At 39.0% G+C, this 22,505-nt stretch overlaps 1 protein-coding gene across 1 annotated transcript in view; it reads right to left on the bottom strand.

Annotated features, from left to right (window-relative positions):
• The window catches only part of TP53BP2 (tumor protein p53 binding protein 2), a 59,313-nt gene that overhangs the window by 15,939 nt on the left and 20,869 nt on the right, over positions 1-22,505 (bottom strand). The window contains exons 2-10 of the mRNA XM_067564889.1: positions 20,909-21,056; positions 14,471-14,584; positions 11,295-11,374; positions 10,027-10,128; positions 6,810-6,984; positions 5,083-5,264; positions 4,488-4,652; positions 3,847-4,084; positions 236-361 (exon numbers count right to left, since the gene is read on the bottom strand). Of these exons, the coding sequence (XP_067420990.1) occupies positions 236-361; positions 3,847-4,084; positions 4,488-4,652; positions 5,083-5,264; positions 6,810-6,984; positions 10,027-10,128; positions 11,295-11,374; positions 14,471-14,584; positions 20,909-21,056 (1,330 nt within the window). The remainder of the gene's footprint in view (positions 1-235; positions 362-3,846; positions 4,085-4,487; positions 4,653-5,082; positions 5,265-6,809; positions 6,985-10,026; positions 10,129-11,294; positions 11,375-14,470; positions 14,585-20,908; positions 21,057-22,505) is intronic.

Raw genomic sequence — 22,505 nt, 5'->3', positions numbered from 1 at the left:
GTAGGCAATATTCTCTATTGTAATAACGCCATCCAAAATAAGGAGCTTTAAAAACAAAATCCATCACCAGTAAATTACTGTGGCAAAGCTACTGTCTTCAGTTCTATTACTAAAGTGAATTACAGGCATCAACTCAAATTGTAAGTAAACGTTTGTCATTAACTGGGTTCTCACCAGCATATAGATTAGGAAATAGGAATAAAACACAACTTTAACAAGACAAATAAGTACTCACCTTGCCCTTCATTAGTCAGATTTCCTTTTGTTGAAGTAGAGACTGGTCCTTGGCTAATAAAGTTGTCTGCATTTGAATTACTCCATTCAGGGGCAGATGGAGATTTTGAACCTGGGATTGTAGGGCCTACCATGTAGATGGAGGAAAGAAAAAAGCAGTTTTAACTAAAACTATTTTCATTTATTGACCATTGTTAATTAGACCCTAGATTAAATGAGATTCATCCAGCATATAATTTAGAATTTAAGAGAAATATCACTCTAGATTTCTCACATTTTAAGAATCCATTGCCAGGCTGGGAAACATTTTGCCTCTAATTTCAACATAAAAAATTAAGACAACTTTTATACATTTCCCAGAGCAGCGAAGCTCACTAATGTCAGCATTTGCCTGCATTTTGGGATTGTAACGGTTTTTAGTCAAAATCCCCTAGACTGCTTGTTTTCACTGGCCTACTCCTGGTTGATAGGAAACTTTCCTTGGCTAATAAAATATAATCTGTAAAACAATGAAATGGTGGTGGGAAGAAAAAATTTAATGCAAACTAAATAAAAATATGATGCATTAAAGCAGTAGTAAAGTCAGTTAGTGACAGCCAAAACAGCAGAAAAATCACCCATATGTTCCATCCACACACAGGCACTGAATTAGAGAGGGATGATCTTTAAATTCACTGGAGCAGATATAAAGTCTGTTTCAAAAACAATTAAGCTGATGCATCAATCTTGTTTTTAGTTTCAATATTGTAGAAGAAAAGTAAAGAGTGATCAGTATAATTGGCAAGATAACATCCTTCTAATGTAGTAGAATTCCAGTTCAAATATTAATGTCAGAGGACAAACTTAAGACAAATTTTGTCCTGAACAAAAGATCAGAAGTTGTACTTCTGGGTAACCATGACTATGACCATGCATGCTAGAGAAAAGGTATAACTAGTTTGAGTCAATCTCCTGCAGAAGCAGCATAGCATGACAGAGAGCAAGGTTAGCAGCCTACTTGAGGTCTAAAATTAAAAGCCCATTCATTCCCCTTCAATCGAGCGAGGGGCCATGGAACCACTGATTATGCGGGACAATAAATGAGAAAACAGGGGCAGGAGCAAGGTCTTAAGTTCAACAGAAGGGAATCGAAGAGGGACACAGAACAGAGAACACCAGTCAGTGGTGTACCGAAAAGGCGGGCGAGGGGGGTGGGCAGGCCCCCAGGTGTGGTCCTGTGGTGGGGCACCAAGTCCCACCCTGGCCAAGAGGTGAAGCCACACTGTTCGAGCCAGCACTGAGCTGGAGGGCTGGATAAGTAGGTAAGTGTGGGGCGCCAGGCCAGCCATTCACGACGGGCAGGGGGCACAGGAAGCTGACGGGCAGCTGCTCCCACTCCTGCACCCACCCCCGCGCATCATGAATGCCCGGCCCAGCCCAGCCCGCACCCCCTCCACCCTCAGGCCAGGGGGTGAGGCGACCCCCATCTGAGCCAGCGCCGGGCTGGAGCAGGAGAGGCGGTGCAGCATGGTCAGTAAGTGCGGGGAGTGGGGGCAGTGGAGCCAAGCCTGCATTTGCTCCCCCCACCTCCGCAGGTATAGACCTGCCTTCCCTGCAGGTAGACCTCCACGCCCCCCCAGCTGTCCTGAGGAGACGCCGGGACCCCTCCTGCCCTGCGGGGGGGAGGGGAGACAGAAGGGGGGCACAAATGTAGGTTTGGCCCCCGGGCACCAGAGACTCACAGTACACCACTAACCCCAGTGACTAACATTTAGGTTTCACTCTGACCAAGTGTGATGGGTGTACCAGACCCTTTGTGGCCTCCTACTGGAGGCCCTGTGGTCCTACACCACAGTCTCAGAAAAGGAGTAGCCAAAGTGAGTGCTCCAGGCTTCCCTAGAGGCTGCATGAAAGCAGACAAATCAGAGCCCAGCAGGCTCAGATAAATGGAACTGCATGGTCTTAGTGGGTCAGTTCCTTGCTGGGACCAGAAAGACAAGGCAGAGTGCTCCTTTCTGGCCAAACGAGCTTGCAGGACAACCAGAGTTTGGTTCTGGCTGCATTTGCTTAAAGCTGGGAGCAAAAGGATCTGAGAACTTTAATCCTAAAATAAGGGGTGAAGATAAAGGGGCCAGGTGAGAAAAGGCCCAGGGAAATAGCAACAGTGAATTGAAGTCAGCGATATTTGGCTGCTGTTTATACGGTCCAAGGGTGGAAGTCCAGAGTAGTGGTCAGGCCCGGGTTCCCCCACTGGTGAAGCGGTGTAAACCCACCGAAAGGGACAAGACTCATTTGGAAGGCCACGCAAAGGGTTGAATTTAAAGAGCCCAGAGCTGGGGCTGAAGAACCAGGAGAGGGTAGATAATTTGTTGGACTTCCATTACACCAGAGGAGGTTCATTTTGATCGTGTGACCTGGCCAGAGGACCAAGGTACTGCAGACCCCTCAAAGTGACATTGACAACTTAACAGGGGATGCCAGGAGCAGGAAAAGAGGACTGCAGTACCACACATAGCAGCAGGAGGCACTCAAAAGATGAGTGCCCCTATTACACCAAGGCCTGAGGTCCACTCCAACAGTTTTAGTCTCTACTTCCAAAATATTTACCGAGCAGTGAAGGTCACTTGCACCATTTCTGTGCAATGACTATTTCTTAAATATTAGTGATGTTTGGGGGGGGGGGAGGAGGCAGGAGGAAGAGAAGAGGAGCATTAAGTACTGCACAATTCAACCTCTTTCCCCCTTTTGTAATATATTGTGGTTCTTTTATGCATTTGTCTCTCAAAGGTCTTGTGTCCCCGTGAAAGCACAGAGGATGTTTTCACATCTCCCGAAGTTTCCACACTGCTTTGCCTCCAGCCAATCAAACCGCATCTCATGGCAAGAATTACATGGAATGTACACGTCAAACCCACTAACACTCCTCTTTCACCATAAGGAGAAACAATTATCAGAAATCAAATTCTGGTTCCTTAGATACCAATCTGCCACCAAAGGCCAGACTGTTTCTCCCCTGCCCCTTCAATGACTGAACATTTATGGTAAAGCATTAGCTAGTGTTACAAGTTTTATTCTCAAAACGCACGATAAAGGATCTTGGATTGCTTGGTGACTGAGTATAACATCTTCAGGATTCCCACCACTCTACTAGAATACAGAGAGTTGGAATTGATCTCCTTCTCTGTAATGACAGCAGAATTGCTAACAACCTCTAAAACTTAGAAAGCATTATGGAGTTTAAGGAAAAAAAAAAAATCTTTCAATGTCTATTGTGTTGTATTTGTTATTAACAGAAACTCAACTTCCTGGTTAGAGGATTTATTATAACTTGGGAGGGGAAGGGGGAATAAACTTCTGTCTAACATATCTGGTTTTTATAATAGACTAAATACTACCTTTAATAATTAAGGTTTCAACCACCAGAGAAGGTAGGTAGAAAGATACCTTCCTGGTACTTCCAGATAAAAATTACTCTGCTGCATTTTAGTCTTGTATCTCATTATAATACTGTTTGGAGGTACCAATGTAAAGACATTAGACTGATTAGAAGATGATGAAAGTTTAAAAAAACAAACAAAAAAAAAACAACTCTGTGGAAGAAATTTAATATAAACTTAGAATTAGATAAATTACCACCAGGAGCTTTAGCCTGAGAAACACCCGCAGCTCTCATGTTTGGCAGGGTTTGTGTTTTCAGTGGACCATCGGGTGCCTGTAAGGTTGGAGTCCCATCCAGAAATGCAGGTTTCACCAGAAGTTCAGGCCTGGAGGCAATGCGTGGCATAGTAGAGGACTGGATATAAGGACCTACCGCGGCCACTCGACTTGGGGCAGATACCACTTGCTGGGGTGGATTCCCATCTGAAGAAATCTAAAATAAAGAACGAAAGTAAAAATAATTTAATAACAACAACAATACACACCACAGACCATTTGAACCAGGAGTCAGGAAAAATGGTGCAAAAAGCAACTGCATTCTCTTATTAAAAATAAAGCTACTTTTTTCTCCCCAATAGTCCAAGTAGATATGTTAGCTCTGTAATAAAACAAGGCTATCTGAAAAACCTAAAGGCAGCACAAAAAGAGCTCTTGTCCATGAACTCTAAATAGATTAACACCAATGTAATATGAAGAACACTAATACAAGACTACCACCACCAAAGAGAACAGAACAGTGTAGCATCTGAACAGCCTTCCCCCACAAGAAGGGACTTGACCCAAGACTGTTTGGGCAGCAGACTAAACAGGATTATTAGGAACTATCCAGCACTTACCGGCACATTCTCCTTCTGTTGCAGTGCTGCCTTCTTCTTCCACAGTCGATCTCTCAGCTCATTAACACGCTTATCCATAACTGCCACTTCTGAATTGCGCTTGTTTAAACACTCCCTCTGTTGCTGCAGCTTGGCATTCTGCTCCTGGTTCAGTTTGTTCCTTAACTGAATATATTCAAGCAGTGGGGGAAACAAACCAGGAACAAAAATAAACAAAAAAAAAAAAAAAAAAAAAAAAAAAAAAAACCAGATCAGCATTCAGGACAAAGACACTTAAGGAAATAACAGAATTCTAAAAGGTAAAAGTCATGCACACAAATTGGGGTTACTTTTTCCTTCTTTTCCTAACAATATGTTGATTAGTCAATTTTGCTTGTACAATATATACAACCTGTTCTATATAGTATATTCCACTTGTTATCTAGAATAGGATAGATATGCTGCCCTCACAATACTGAAAAGGCTACCTCTCTCTCATGCAGCTCTATGACTTTTGAAGGAATGGAAATGTGCTCTATTTCCACGGCAAGAAGAGGACCTACCAACTTTTAACCATTATTGGGAGTTCTCATTTGCAAAACAGATTTGCCATTACCTGCAGCTCCTTGTACAGTCGGTCAAGCTCAGCTACAGCAGACTGGTTGTCATGGTAACCATCAATTCGGCCATTTTTCAGCATCTCCAGTTGTCTGGAAAGTTCCTCTACCTTTGACACAGCCAGTACCAACTCTCGCTGCTTTTGTTGGAACAAACTGTTCATCTGTTCAATTTCCTCCACTAGAAAGGAAGAAAGAGCACAATAGCTGCTGCTGAGAAAGAACCAAGTGTGAGTTGCTTCCAAGGCAGCAGTTAAGGGGACAGAGAACACCCTGCAGTTCTTCAGAACAGTGCTGGAACCACATCTACAATAGGCAGTTACAAATCAGTTGGACACAAGAATCAATTCTAGGTGCTTCTTAGACTGAAGTTCATCTATTTTCTGGGTCTTTGCAAAATATACAACAAGGAAAATTACTTCCAGTAAATCCCAAATCCAACATCAGTTCTATGTACCCAGTGCACTAATGAGAAACAAAAAATTATTGCTTTTATCATCTGAAGTACAAACTATCAAACAGATACCTGGAGGAAGCTAAATCAGCATCACGCAAGAACTGATCCAGGAAATTAACCCTCAGGTCATAACACTCAGGTAGGTGTTTTGATATTCAGAGTCTTAACTTTAGATGGTATGTATGAGTTTGAGTATACATCCAAGTTGACTATCTGATCAAATCTCTTGGAATCTTTGAATGGACTTCCAAGCTTATCACAAACAGCATCTTAACAAGACACTCCAATCAGGCATGTCCACTGTCTGAACGCATATTGTTAAACTTTTAATTTTGTATGTTTTGTAAGTAGCTAATGAGACAAGACAACTAAATGATTGTCACATGTAATGTATTAAATGTATTCTCCCAACTTTCCTTATTGTCATCCCATTACTGCCTTCCACTCATGATCCAATGTGTGCTCAATGAATTATCTGTATGAGTTATACCGTAAGTCCCTCAGGGCTAGTGCCTTGCTTCAATTTATACCTGTAAAACACCATGTGTGTTTGACACTAGTAGGACTGGATTTTCCTTTAAGCTTTGCTGTAAAGTCTCACCTAACAATACTATATATATAGAAATGGAAAGAAAATATTTGAAATGATAGGAAATTTGAAATAAGCATCTGACACTATGATCAACTGGCCAAGAAGTGACACACCAAAAATTATCTGGTAGCAAGTTAGACTTCAATTTTTTTTTACAAATAGCTTCTTAATCACATGGATTTATCTCCTGATCAAATGGCATAAGCAGTGCCATGGAGAGCTTTGTTCATGGATGAACAAGGGAGGAGGATGCAGCAGTCTAAACATTAAAGGATGTTAATATCGAGGATGGAAAAAATGTTTAATGTGATTCAAAGGAGGCATAATAAGGAAGTTTAAGTAGGATGAAATTAAAGAAAATATACTAGGCAGAAGAATAGTTTTCGAGGGATGTGGTGGAAACACATTGTTTGGACATTTAAAATTAGATTGGACAAAAGATAGAAAATGTACCTTAAGCATCAATCCATCAACTGCAAGGAGATAAAAGGGATAATCTAAAATATATTTTCAGGTTTTAAAAAACAAACATTCAGTTAATTGACTCTGCACAGAAACATTTTAACTGAAAAGCTTTAAATTTGAAAATGAAAGTTTCACAGTCCAAGAATGTTTTATGAGCTATTTCAGACATCTACCCCCCAATACATCCTCTAAAGTTGCTTGGAGCTGCTCACCTAGTTTTCCATTGCTGAGTCTTTTCTGCTCCACATGGCCTTTGAGTGCTCTCACTTTCTTCAACTTGGCTTCCTGATTCTCAGCAATTTCTTTCAATCGCTTAAGTTTTTCCTGTTCAGCAGCTTGCTGTTGCTGTCGCTGATCCTGCTGTTTCAGGAATTTCAAACGCTGCTCCTGCAGGTAGAGGTGGAAAGCAATTTAGCAAATTTTATATTTTGAATAGGTTATATGCTTGATCATGGTAATGTAATGATGTATATAATCAGATGTAGTTGTCTCAAGAGACAAGAGTAGCAAGTCACATATTGCATATTAAGGTTCTGATATCAGATTGTGGGACAGAATCAGAATTCAGATCAGGAGAGTAATGATCAAAGTATTACAACAAACTGGATATGATTACAGAAGTGGGAAAGACTTCACAACCAGGAGAGAAACGCACAGTACAGAATCTATGTGCTGAACTGCCCACATCTATGCTTCAGTCACAGCGTTGGCAGGAAAAGTCCATTTGTCTTTTCATGAGATAAAAAAGCATCTCCACATCTTAAAATGTATGAATCAATGGACAATTGGGTTAAAGGCAGAAGGACCATTATATAATCTAGTTTGATCTTCTGTATAAGACAGGGCACTAGATTTCACCCAGTTACCCCTTTATTAAGCCCTGTTTGACTAAATCCTTGCAGAAAGGCATCTAGTCTTGAAATGAAGACTTCAAGACATGGAGACACCACTGTTTTCCTTAGTAATTTGTTCCAGTGGTTAACGGAGAACAGTTACCAGGGGTTACTCTAGCATCCCATCAAAATATCATGGCCTAGATTTCCAAAGATGACCAGTGTTTTTGTGTGTGTACTCAGCACTTTTTGAAAAGTCAGGCCCCTTTAAGGCATCTCAAGTTGTGCAAAACTTGAGGCACCCAAAATCACTGGTCACGTCTGAAAATGTTGGCCCACATGATCTTGAAGAAAAAAGAAAGGGTGATGTGGGTCACTTTCATAGCTAACCCAGTAGCACCTGTAGTATTCTATGTTGCATCTGTTTGATGTTTTCCCCATGTGCTGGGGAATACCAACTAGTGATATCACAGCATCACTCTAGAACCCTTTTTCATTTGGAGGTGCAGACCCCTTTGGAAATCTTAAGCAGTCTGTGACCCCCAGACTGAAAACCACTGCCCTAGAAAGCAAAATTGGTTTATTTCCTTCAGAGATGATCTGACAGGATTCAACTGGAAAGTGTTCCTGAGCACACATGAAAAGAGTAATTTAGTAGGAATGGTAGAAAGAGCGGATGTGGAAACAACTTGGACTTTCTAATAATCTTCCAGGAAAGAAAGGTATCCAAATTTAAACAAATTCTTCTGTAGGACATCCAATAGGCAATTTATTTACAAGGTGCAGGCTATGCCTGAGGGATGGTCATCCAGATGATTTGTGCAGATACTGGAAGACAACCACAGGGCAGATTGAGAAAATGTGTAAATCCAGTTTTTCCTGTTTGATTTCCTTTGCAATAAGTATACACAGTGTTTGTATTTTTGTTCTTATAGATGATGTGCTGATTTAGATTAATTGCTATTTCTAACACTATGGGCTATTCCCCATTATTTTTGGCTGGTTATTCATAGTTGTAAAGGGTATATAACCAGGTGAGTTTAACCTAACAGTGATTCATCCTTGATAACATGATAATCCCTCCACATTAGAGATAAGAGTATGAACATAAAACTTTGCCCCTGGCTAATTTACACAGGCAAAGTAGGTGTTTGTTGGCAGTGTTAACTTCAAGAGAAAACGCCAGTCACTTGTTAAGAGACAGATTCAGCTAGGAGGGAGCCATAACATGACTTAACGCTTGCAGTCAATATATCCCTGACGCATGCTTACATGTAATATTCCGCACCATTTTGTACTGCCAAATGCAAACAAAGTCAGACTAATTCTCAGTGGATTTTTGTAATGCTAGATTTGGTATTAAAAGCTATTATACCATTTTGCAGTTACTATAGCCAGATTATGAAATCGTGGCTTCCAGCACTCAACTAAGACGTACTGAAATTCCAGTAACCTTACAATTGCTATGAGAACTAAAAGTTTCAATACCCATATTTAACTTTTTATGCATTAGCTCTTAGAATTCTACAGACCAGTCTAATGATTCAAATGAGGGATGTAAGCCAAGGAAACTCTGCTCTCCTACCTTCTCTGCCTATAATCATAGTCCACTCTTCATTCCTTCTTTCAGAAGCAACTCCCTCTCCACCCACCTCACTTCGCAATCTAGCTAATTCCTGTAGGCACAAAGCTGTTCTCTGCTCCATGCTGGTCCTACTTTAACCACCACCTGCTGTAGACAAAAACCAGCCAGTGATGGGATCTGGCAGCAGGGTGAAGCAGGGTTACTAGCAGAGAAGGGATGGTGGGACAAGACTAAAACTGCCCAGAAGCACCAATACAGCCCCTTTTCTCCAATACAGCACACCCAAAGCACAGGAAACTGGCCAAACCTAATAACCAGAAACACATCAGGATAAGCCAGCATGTTCACAGACAAACTGCTCATCAGCTGATGGTGACATTCCCAAGAGCAGTATGTATTAATGAATCCTCAATCAAATACAAAATCTGTGCCCTGATTTTGCACATGAGTGTTCAGAATGATTATTGTTGATTCACTAGTGCCCCTTGTTCCGTCATTAGTTTTGTTCAACAGGAACTGAAGACATATTCTGTAAAGACCCTTCTAGCTCCTTTTTATCAAATACAGTCCATCTTTTCCAGATGACTGCCCTAGGAAGCCAGACATGTTAAACTGTATAATGAAAAAGCAAGATCATTCCAGGAGAGCATTACACCAAGAACAAAAGCATTGTTCACTGATGAAATCCAGTGAATAGCTGGTCAATATACAGAGCAAAATGAAGTTGGCAGAGCCACTACAATAAATTACAACATTGGTGTTATGCTCGATCATATGAACGAACTGTGTGATTGATTTAATCAGCATTTTACTTTAAAACTGTTTGGCTATTTAAACTGTTTTAGTTAAACCTCTTACCAGAAAATACTGCTAGGAACTGAACACTTATTCAGATTAACATCCAAATGTACAAAAAAGAGAGCCAAAGTACTGAGAGTACTCAGTAAAGAAAAAAAAAAGAACTTCTGATCTTTTGTTCATGGACTGTAAACAAACCTATTTCAAGTTTACCTTGTTAGTCAACATTTGTTGTTGAGCCTCAATTTGTTGCTGTTGGCGTGATGCCATTTCCTGCAGTTCAGCCAGAGTCATATCCATTCTGGGAGCACTGATCTGCAGATGAAAATTCAAAGTATGCTAATTCTAACATTTTCAGACTTTGAAAATGTGTATTCTGTTTGGTTATTACAGAAGAATAAATGCTTTTAAAAGGAATAAATTATAGTCAAATTTATCTACCAGTTCCACATATTTACAATAAGTTCCAGGTGCTATCTTTTAAAAGTTTAAAAAAAAAAAAAAAAAAAATTATATATATATATATATTGATGGCACTGTGGATCTATTATGAAACACATGGTCTGTTTGGTCATCTTTCAGTGGCACTTGTAAAGGTGCTGAGTACTCTAGTTCCAATCCAGCAAAGCCCTTAAGCACGTGACTAGCCCATTTAAATCAAAATAACATGTGTATGAATAAAAAATATTTTGTAAGAACCCCTCTGGATTAAGTTCAGCATGAATTAAGTGCTTTAATGGATGGGGGCCAGAATATACAGTACCTTGCAAGATGCATCCCTGAGTGCAGAGAAGTCATGATGACACAAAGCAGTTTAAGATCTATTTGTTTTCTGGAATCAGAGTTTTTAAGTAAAAATTCAAAGTTGGCACATGCTAAACCTTGATTTAGGAACAGTCTTCAAAGGTCTGCTTGCTTGCAAGCAGTTAAGATGGCAGTGGTTTCAACTCTTAAGAAACTGATCAACTGAGCTCAACTAAAGAGGGAAGATATTTGGCAATATTTAGTAAAAATAAGCAGTAAACCAACAGAAAAGGTCAACAATGAAATTTAACCTTTCCTTCTGCTTATTGGGTGTACGTTAAGAGTACTATCATTTTGCATATATTATGCTGGGGACAGGAATCTGATTGACAGCCTGGAGACTGAAGTGCCTTGCTTAGCCACAGAACAGGTACGGTACTAGTGCAAGCTTCCCTATATTGTCTTTGTCACTGTGTTTCAACCCAGTGAAGATGATATGTAGAAACTGGGTAGTTCAGTCTATTCCTTTCCAGTTCTTAGCATCTTCACAGAGACTGCCAATGAGGCTGTCAATTGTGACAGGGTGTTTATGGAGTGGGCTAACTGCACATTTCAGAGAAGCCACCGAAGATTTATCAAATATCTCCCTTTGTCTGCCAGGTTTGGATTTGCACCAGTGATTTACAGTGAAAGGCTCTGCTTAAGTGCATTAGAGAGACATTAAACTGAACACTTACCCCATTCTCTATTCTTCGATCACCAGGCACTTTTACACCATTTCTCTTTAAGCTCAGATCCTGTGACCTCTGTCCACTCCCTAAATTAAAAACACAAAACAGTCAATATTTGTACTGATCCCTTTACACACAATATTCTTTGCAAAGGAGAGGAAGTGCATTTTCTTTCCATTTAGATTTTGTACGACTGTCTGATTTTCTCTTTATCCTTATCAACACTAAAATAAACTTAACCGCAGACCATGAATGTTTTATAATGGGCTGTTTGTTAAATGGTGGGAATAACCCTGTTTGATATGGAGAACGCTACAACACATGCCTTACTTCTTTCTTCACGGAAATTAAAGCAATTAAATGCTAAATGAAAATTAAACCTAGCACAAGGCCAGGAAAATCTACTGCATGAACTTCCTCTCTTTATCTCATAAGCAAAGGGGTTGACTGTTTCAACAATAAAAGAGGAGTCTTCGTTCTCATTACTGAACATCTATACTTTACATGGGAAGATAGATAAGAATTCCAAAATGCAGCCCAGCCAGCCAAAACAATAACAGAAAGAGTCTATTCTCTACTCTGGTGCAAGGGTGATATGTATACCTGGTGATTTATCTTGGCAAAGATTGAAAAAAGTCACAAGGTCACATTATTCTGAACAAAAAATCATCTAGTTGCTATAAAAAGTTCTTTAAAAATCATTCAATAACCCAAGTCATTCTTTTGAATATAAAGAGGCAATTTTTTTTTTTTTTTTTTTTTTTTTTTTTTTTTAAACAAGAATTCAGGTAGACCTCACTCTGTAGCACACTAACCTGGGTGACAAAGGTAGTGAAATCCTGCCCCTATTTAAAATCAATGGCGAGCCCCTCGCCACCAACCCTCCCCCATCATTTCACTGGGGCAAAGATTTCACCCCATGACTTTGTGGAGGGGGGGCCGTTATTTTCATACAACGAACAACAAACAGCTTTAGTGATGTGTTATTTTCATCTCCAAGCAAAGATTTTTTTTAATTTTTTGATTATGGTGACAATGTCAACATTTATTTCTGAAACTTAAGATGACTTTAAATAGTTTTATACTAAAAGAACTCAAGCTCTTACAAGGGCCAAATAAATAGGTTCAATATTTTCTCCCTCGGTCAACAGACATCTTAGGCAATTGTCTCTATATACTTAAAGTCAAGGGCCCACATACCATACACTCTTCTGCTAACCTGAATGAATATGACAAACTCCATAAGATGAAGCCAGAAGTTGCCTAGCCCATCCATAAGCAAGACCTGAACTAAAATGCAGTGAACCAAAGAATTTTGGAACACTATTTGAATGCTGCTTTTAAATTAGTCTCATTGGGAAATGCCCAAAACATTCATATTTCCCATTTTAATCTTTTGCTGAATACTTAGGGTAAAATAATTATTTTACACTGGATCTATTTGCAGGTTTAATTCAATCCAGTACATGTATGGCCACAAGAATTATCAGGAAGCATCTTTACCCCAAAAAACCTATATCTTATTTAATTCTATTGAAATGTTTGTATACTAAAGATGCTGAGAGGCCAAGTGCCACTATCACTCCTCATCTAAGCCCCTTGCATGCTGCAGGAAGAAGTCATCTTTACACAGCATTTTGCAAACTAAACACTATGCCCACTCTGAGAGCATGGTACTATAAGACTTATTAAATATGGCAGTGTTCCTGTCCAAGTGTTTGCTTCTATGTGTATTCAGCATCTGGCCACATTAAGGCAAAAAACAACACACACACACACACACACACACACACACACACACACACACACACACACACACACACACACACACACACACACACACACACACACACACACACACACACACACACACACACACACACACACACACACACACACACACACACACACACACACACACGCCCTGTGCTGTGAATCCTGTGATTAAGTTTGGATTAACAACTATGCCCAGCCAGATAAATTGTACAGGAAGGATCTTCTTAGATAAATGTGGACTAAAATTAGCTTTTCATTCTCACTATTCTATGATACGAAATTTCTTGAGCTTCAGGATTTGCTTACCTATTTTATAGCACATTGACTTTAATGTACATAAAACAATTTTAGCTAATGAGAGATAGTACTATGAGAAATATGAATGAAGACCAAATGGCCAAAAAGAAATCCCCAACCATAAACATAAACATAAACCAACCAACCAAACAAAAAAATCCTGCCATCACCACCAACAAAAACAAACCATCACCTAACATTCATTTAAAAGTAAACATCTTTAAGACTCTACAGGAGAGAACTGGGATGATTGTGAACATTTCTTTGTGGGCAGAATGATGTGCTTTTATATGCTTTATCAATTAGAATCGCAAAGCAATTTTATTAATTATCATATTCTAGAAATGTGACAGAAACCAAAACAGATACAGGATTATAAACAGCTGGAAAAGAGCAAAATATTCCATCTTTTGAACTTGCCAAATAATATTTACTGATTCTGCAACACAGCGGTAAAATATTATCCAGGTAAAACATACAGAACACAGATTATAAACAGAAGTTGAAATGGGCAACAGTCATAATAAGTGTAGCAGAAAAAACAGCAGATATTTCTTGGGGGAATGTCGAAATCCATGAGAAATTTTGCTATTGCTAATCTATTTAACATGGAATTTTCTCAGATACACTGGTGATGGGCAGCTGTACAAAACCCATAGATAGAAAGAAGTCTGGCAAATATGGGTTACTGTAGATCAACAGGAATTAGAAAAAAAGTAAACCATTCCTATTCTGCTTGAAACTTAACAGAAGTCATATTTAGTGTATGTAGTGAGCCTACGTTTTTTGGCCGAAGCATTCTCTCACAGGCAAAACAAAGGTCACACTAAATAGGGCCCCTGAGAATACCCAGCTCTTTGTCAACAACTGCAGCCATCTTAATATATGCAACAGTTAACTCAGCTTTAAGCAGTGGTTCTCAACCTATATACTTGTTATGCAGGCCACATCCAATATTAACTGTATGGTCCTGAGGATGTCACATGGGCTGTAGCTGGGTGGTGACTGGGCCACAAGCAGCCTGCAAGTTAAGAACCACTGGCCTTAAGAATGTCTGAAGTTAGTTTGTTCTTTTAAGTCAGATTTGAGCAATTCAGATCACCACATACCTGTTTCCTGACTAGGGAGGCGTTCATGTCGAAGGAAAAAACGAACCTCATTTCTCTGGACACCAAAGTGCTGCAGAATATCCAACATCCGCTCATTACCAGCTATACGGCGCTCTGAAAAAGTGTAATGTCAACACAGTAAGATCTCTTTCACATCCCTCCAATCTTAGGGCACATACAAACGCAAAAACATCTATTTTTCATGCTTCACATAAACACTTGCTACCAATCCTGTGGAGAGAGCGGGAGTGGAGAAAAATCGTCAAACCTTTAACTGACACAATAACAGGGTAAACATAGGCGTTGTACAGAGAGTGCTTTTCTGAAAGTCCATATGCACCACTAAAGACAAGGAAGTAGCCCACAAAAACGGGTGGTATGAAAGAGGAGCATGCAAATTGGCCTCCCAGGCAATGCTGCACTTCAAATGGTTGCCAGCAGATGATCTATAGCTTTGGGCTAAAGCAGGCTAGTGCCATATTTTGAAATCATTTAAACTTTTAGCGTTTGAAGGAACCAATTTTAAGTTGCTTTTCCTGCAATTCTGTGGTACCTCAGATGAGACTATTTCTCAATGCTTTCAAAATGGCAGCCAAAGGACTAGCAGCAGGCCAATCCTATGGAGAAGCTTTACTAATACCACTGTGAAATAGGGTTAGAAGACCGAAAAAGAAAGGAAGGATGCTTCTTCCTTCAATTATACCAAGAGATGGTGTCTGACTGCTTGACTTCAGCTTTAGGCACTCAAACTCAGGTAAAGACTTTTGGGTCAAGTACTATTTTTCAGGCTTTTAATAACCCAGGCTGAAATTTCAAACCTGGATGCCTAAAACTACTTGCTTAAATCCATAACTAAAATATCATTCAACCCTTAAGAGATTTATGTCAATAAGAAAATTTTTGGAACCCCTTTAATATATTAAAATCTTCCTAATAACCTTTGAATTTCAAAGATACACATATGACACAAGACTCAATACAATACACACACATTATTGGATGGTAATGATGTCTCTTCTATTCCTATCTGGGTGGAAATGATCCTACAACAAAAGCAATAAAGAAAGAAAATGCTCTACTGTGGTGACCTGCTCAGCCATCTTTTCCTGATGTGCCCCAAGCTACTCAGGCTCACGGTAAGAGAGCTGTTGGGCCTGATCTTCAGGTAGCATGTCAGCCTGTCAGTGTAGTTATGCTGATTTGCATCTGCCACTGATCTGGCACAATACCTCTGAAAGCAGAATCTGTTGCCAATTTTATTTCCTGCTAGATTGTATGCCATTTGGATGACACCATGCTTAATTTGATGATTCTGAAAAGGCCAAACACTTAACATCTCGGGTTCATACCGCAGCGAGAAAACAAAGGAGGAGGATGGGGCAAGTATCCAAGAGGTTGCTATTCTTCTAAGTTTTTTATATACATCATCTTTAAACTGAAATAAAGTTACATGCACAAATTCATTTTCTCATTCCTATTTCTCACCTCCACAGCCAGAAATCAGGCCTTGGAACTATTTTTTCTCTTTTTTTAAAGTCCATCATTCTTTGGCCCTTTGACTCCTACAGTATTTTTATTTTTTTTTAGTGGCCAATATTTGGTACAGAGGATTGCCTTTGTCTATATTACTTCGAACTACCTGTTCTCCCCATCCCCTGAATATTCTTCTCTGGCAATTTACCACTCTTCCATGACTGGGGATTTATAGGTGGAAAGTGCTTAGATTGACTTAGGGACCTTCCATCTTTGCTTGTGAGCAATGGTGTTTTTTTAATTCTCCTAAATACTTAATAAAAACAATTACAGTTAATTAGTTAAAGAATAAAGAACAGCAGCAGCATAGTCTGAGGCCTCATCCACACTAGGGAAAAAAAATAGGCTTGTGTTCACTGTAAGATAGCATTGTAAAATCCTAGTGTAAGCACAACAATCTTGCAGTTTTACCTCGCTGTAGCCAGCTGAAATGAATTTTAGCCTAGGATTCACCTTGACCAGCTATATCAAGATAAGGCTACAACTTGCCCTGTCTATACTAGGATTTTTACAACAACATATTAGTACCTTGTTGTAAACACACAAATTTTTTATCTGAGCATAGACAATGTCTGATACACAACAGTAAATTCCATATATGTGGAACTTCCATTATTATTTATAATTTATATTATGGCAGCACCTGAAGGTCCCAATCAGGATCAGGACCCAATTGCACTGGGTGCTGTAAAAAACCACAAGAAAAGATAGCCCCTCACCTGAATAGTTTACACTCTAGAAGACAAGAGTAGGTAGAGGGTGAATGATGCGATATAACAAACAAGTAAATGTCCATGATGATGATGGCACATTTTTTGTTAGCTACATTTTTTGTTGCTACTGGTTTGGGGTCTGGTGTTTTTAAATTCAAGGCAGAGATAAGGCTGAGTGAAATGATTTAAGTCAGGAAGCATTTAATCTTAAACAGAGGTAAAATGTTAATTTTAGACAAACAGAATTTATGGTGTTAAGCATGAATGCCCCCTTATAAAACTGAAAGCGAACCCAGATACAATACAAGTGTAAGTTAATAGTATCTGAATGACTTCTTTCTCAATATAAAAAGGGTTTCTTTAAATGAAAATTCTTCAGCTATGTTTAAGCAATCTAGGAGGGAAAATTTCTGGAGTCACTGTCAGAAGAGATTAGATTTACGGTATAAGCAACTAGGTCACTGTTACAGAAAAAGCAGTGTCCCAGCAGTTACTTGTCTAGACAACTAGAAAAGCTCTTCATCTGCTAAACCCCAATGCAAAAAAAGGTCTCTCTGTCAGATACACATCTTCTTAAAGAATATACAAACGGCTTATGAGGCACACTCCTAGCGAACTAGGCAATACTTCCATCAGAACTGTGTAATCAAAATTAAGAAGATGCCCTTTACACAAGGATGCTGTCAACACTTAACTGGTGAATTCAAGGAAGGTCAAAACAGATTTTTCAAGTACTAATAGAAACCACACACAAACTACCATGAACAGGACAATAGGATCATTCAGAATTCTTTGTTTTCACTTCTACCTCCCTTGTATCTAAAAATCACATAACATATATACTCCTTTAATTACTTTCCTTGGTAATTAAGGAAGCAGAAACAGTTTTTCTGGTCAAACCAATGATCTAGCAGCAGGGTATATGATGCCACACAGGAGATCACAGTGTATTAAAGCTTGGCTTCCTATTCCCCAAACTGAAAGAGAATGGGAGCACTGTGGAGATAGAATGCTACCTTCTGCAGAAAGCAGAACCCCTTCTGTCAGTTTCCAGCAAACCCTCTCGCCAGCATTCACAGCACATTTAATGGGCTCCAGAAACGGAAACCAAAACTTCCTGAACCAGAGAAAAGTTTGTTGTAATATGTGGCCAGACAAAAGAGAGGAGGAGGAAGTGGGACACAAAGGATATCCTAGTAATTTAACGTGGAGAGCCCTCATTTTTCAAGATGCACCTCAGAGTTTTTGTTTCTTTTCCAGCACTGAAAGAGCCTGTCTTTGTTTGTTTTTTAAGTCACTTTACAGTTTTAATTATCAGACACAAACAAAAACGTGCAGTGAAGAGTCACCAAAGGCTCTTAAGCAAAGTAAGCAATCATGGGATAAGAGAGAAGGTCCTCTCCTGGTTAAAAGATAGGAAAAAAGGGTAGGAATAAATGTTGTTTTCAGAATGGAGAGAGGTAAATAGTGGTGTCCCCCCAAGGGTCTGTACTGGGACCAGTATTGTTCAATATATTCATAAATGATCTGGAAAATGGGTAAACAGGGAGGTGGCAAAATCTGCAGATGATACAAAACTACTCAAGATAGTTAAGTCCAAAGCAGACCGTGAAGAGTTACAAAGGGATCTCACAAAACTTGGTGACTAGGCAACAAAATGGCAGATGAAATTCAGTCTTGATAAATGCTAAGTAATGCACATTGGAAAACATAATCCAAACTATACATATAAAATGATGGGGTCTAAATTAGCTGTTACCACTCAAGAAACAGATCTTGGACTCGTGGATATAGTTCTCTGAAAACATCCACTCAATGTTCAGCGGCAGTCAGAAAAGCTAACAGAATGTTAGGCGTCATTAGGAAAGGGATAGATAATAAAACTGAATATATTGCCTTTTTATAAATCCATGGTACACCCACATCTTCAATACTGCGTGCAGATCTGGTTGCCACATCTCAAAAAAGATATATTGGAACTGGAAAAGGGGATATGTTAGGGGTCTATAAAATCATGACTGGTGTGGAGAATGTAAATAAGGAACTGTTATTTATTCCTTCTCATAACACAAGAGCTAGGAGTCACCAGATGAAATTAATAGGCAGCAGGTTTAAAACGAACAAAAGGACGTACAGTATTTCTTCACACAATGCAGTCAACTTGTGGAACCCTTTGCCAGAGGATGTTGTGAAGGCCAAGACTATAACAGGATTCAGAAAAACTAGAAAAGCTCATGGAGGATAGGTCCAACAATAGCTATTTGCCAGATGGGCAGGGATGGCTGTTTGCCAGAAGCTGGGAATGGGCAGCAGGATGGATCACTTGATTATGACCTATTCTGTTCATTCCCTCTGAAACAGCCACTGTCGGAAGGATACTGAACTAGGTGGACCATTGGTCTGACCCAGTATGGCCCTTCTTATGTTCTTTTAATAACTGTATATAGGTCAGCTGCCTGCTATTGAAAGCAATTTTTCTAATTAAACTGTCTTGCTCCTAAATCGCTGCAAAATAAAGGGGATTCCATTTTGCACAGCCTCGTCTTGTAGGTGAGAAGAGCTGAGCAGCAATTTTCTCAAAGGATAAACTCTGATGCACTTAAAATAATTGCAACTGGCCACTACTGGTGGCACGCTAGCTGCTTTGGATCAAATAGCTCCCTTTCTAAATGTGTTTCTACTTCACACTGCACCAAAGTCTTTTTTTTGCCTTACACCATTTTCAATTGTATATTTATAAATTGCAAGGCCAGAAGGGACCATTGTGATCATCCAGTATGACCTCAGGCCATGGAACTTCCTCAAAATAATTCCTAGAGCAGATCTTTAAGAAAAACATCCCATCTTGATTTTAAAATGGTCAGTGATCCACACATTGGTTAAAAAATTTACATTATTTGTTAGGAAATGTAATTTGAAACATGCAGATTCTGGTCATAAATATAAATGCTAAGTACTGGTTTTGTACACAGGCAAGTGCTTGTGTTACAAAATGAATACAAAGTTACTTTACTAAACACAGGAGTTCCCAGAAGAATTATAGGCTATTACTTCAAAATTTTTCCCCCAGAAAACAAATGTCACTTGCCTCTCCTTACAAAAGGAGAACACTCCATAGATACTGGCTTTATTTTTATATGGCTTATGACCACAGCTGTACAAACAGCATTTAGACACCACACAGTGATAGGTGAGGTACTTGCTTTATTTCTTGTTTCTGCACCTAGTTTTAAAGGGTCTCTCTCCAGAGTACAATTTACAGAGTACAGATACAGCTAATTTTACAAATAAAGCTCCTTATGTTTTATGGCCCTGAGTCTGCAAATACACAGGAGAAGTACCATTGAGGTCAGAGGACAATTAATGTGCTTATGTGTTTGCAGAATGAGAGCCTAGATCAAGATCCTAATTGACATGAGAACTCAAGGTTCTCTCTTTCTTAGCTAAAAGTATATATACACAGCTGTCTTCCAGTGTACCGTATAACACCATTTGAAAAATAAACTTAAGAGCAAAGATTCATCGTAACTATGAATTTAAAAAGAACAAAGCAACAAAGTGAACCAAGAACTTGATTTTATTTGTCTTTCATTCTGGACTTTGTGATGGTTAAGATGAAGTTGTACAATCAGTGGATTATACAATTAAAACTGTTTTCCTAGAAGGTCACTTTTAAAATTGGATTTGTGGCTGATGGGTTTTAAAGGTTAGAAATATCATGAATGCCAAGCCTGGTCTTCCCTGATTTTTCTGGAGAACCTCTTCTGGCTCTCAGAGCATGAGTATTGTTAATTCTCATGACTTAAAAATACAACCCCCACATTCTCATTTAACAATCATCCTGTCTCCAAAATGTTCATTAGGTACTGGAATTACATAGGTGTTCACAAAACCCCCAAAACACATTAAACAGCCTGTTTAAAATCCCTACACTCAGTTGCTCAGCCTTCAGTCTCTAGACCCTCAGGATGTCACAATTTCCAGTCACCACAGATTCGTGCACATACAGCATGTATTTCCAGTGAAGAACTTAATGAAAAGAAAAGTAGACGGTAAACTCTTCAGGGCAAGGACTGTGTCTTTGCTGTATGTTTGTGCAGTGCCCACTACACTCTAGGTGCTATGGTAATAAAAACAATAAAACAAACACACAAAGGATATCGAATGATCACAAAAGATGTATATCTCATACCTGAGCCAAACCACACTTCAGCCAAATGGCAGTCACTCTCACCAGGCTCTTTACACAGCTCCACTACATCTCTGCAAGTGGTTTCAGGTGTAATTGGCACCTCAGTGAAGTGTTGTTCATTGTTACTGAGGTACACAGTAAGAAACATCTGGAAGAGATAAAGATAAAAGCACACAGTTAATATGAGAAACAAGCTAGGTTGCATGCCACAGGCATTTCCTTATTGTTAAGCTCATCACTTTCGGTCTACAGCACTTGGCACCATTCACTAGTGACCACAGCACGTAGAGCCCCAGTCAAGATCTCAAAAATTCACAGTAAAGTATCGAGCAAAATTAAATGCTAGGGAAGTCACCTTCAGTTTATGTAAACAGTTTTTTTTAAACTGGGTACATGTCTCAAGCAATTTGTACGACATATTGCATTCCCCTCCCTTTCTCAGAAATTAAAGTTCTGAAAAAAAAAAATATGGAGATGCCTGTTTTTTCAGGCCAAGAGTTGGAAGAGGAGAAGTGAAGCATCAAAACTCTCTCTGCATCACTCTAAGGTACCTACACACTTGCACAATGATTTGATGTAGAAGCAGAAACAGTCTTCCACAGTTCAGAAGTGTTCTTAACCAGGAACAACTTCTGGTGAAGGAGAACAAAGGTAATTAAAGTCTGGAGAAAGAGATCTACTGGATTAGAAACAACAATGGAAACTAATATTTTGGATTTATATAGCACTTGTCACTTGAGGATCTCCTAGAGATAGCACAACTCAATTTATTATGCCCTTACACATTCCCTGTATGCATACAAATGCAGTCAGAGGCAAAATGTACTTAAAATTTAATCTGGCTTCCTCTCAGCAATTCACTGATCTTATATTAGGAATATTCAACATGTAAAAAAGTTAAACACCTACCTAGTCCTCTTCACTATTGTTTCTCTACCCTCTGCAATAGGAAGTTCATATTTTTTTTTTTTTTTTTTTTTTTTTTTTTTTTTTAAAGAAAGAATTATGACATGATTTTCAATTATGTTAATTTCAGTGGGAGCTGTGGATGATCAGCATCTTTGAAAAATCAGGCAATTAGTTTTTTGTATACTACTATTTTATAATTAAATTATAATTTAAGAAGCTGACTCAAAACTTAAATAGGTTTATTTTCTTCTTGGAGTTATCATGAATTTCGATTTCAGCACTAGCTGCCAAAAACATGACTTCCAACATCATAAATCAGTCAAATGTCTTCACAACAGCAATTACTCTGCTACACCAATTGAACATTTTAATTATAGGTCTTCTAGCAAAATACATTCCAAGTCAACAAAATGATTGGATTTTGGAAGCCAGACTCTTTATGAACAATAATTTAAGGACTTCAAAAAATGCTTGGCCTGAACTAGAACTCAGGCAAGCTCCAATGGAAATGTTAGTTTTCTTCTAATTTTAAAAAGGGAGCCATTACCAAAAACAACTGAATAACTATAGCAGGCCAAACTCATGCCTGGTGTGACTCTCTTCACTAGAAGCAAATCTGGCCCACCACACCGAGAACTTCTTCATCCTTTCCTCAAAAAGATTTTAACATAGTTTAAGGTGTACATTT

Source organism: Emydura macquarii, unplaced genomic scaffold, assembly GCF_026122565.2.
Source record: "Emydura macquarii macquarii isolate MOO-44397 ecotype Brisbane River unplaced genomic scaffold, CSIRO-AGI_Emac_v2 contig_2676, whole genome shotgun sequence".
Taxonomy (NCBI): domain Eukaryota; kingdom Metazoa; phylum Chordata; order Testudines; family Chelidae; genus Emydura; species Emydura macquarii.
The sequence above is the reverse complement of the archived record's forward strand: the minus strand, read 5'-3'. Positions and strand labels throughout refer to the sequence as shown.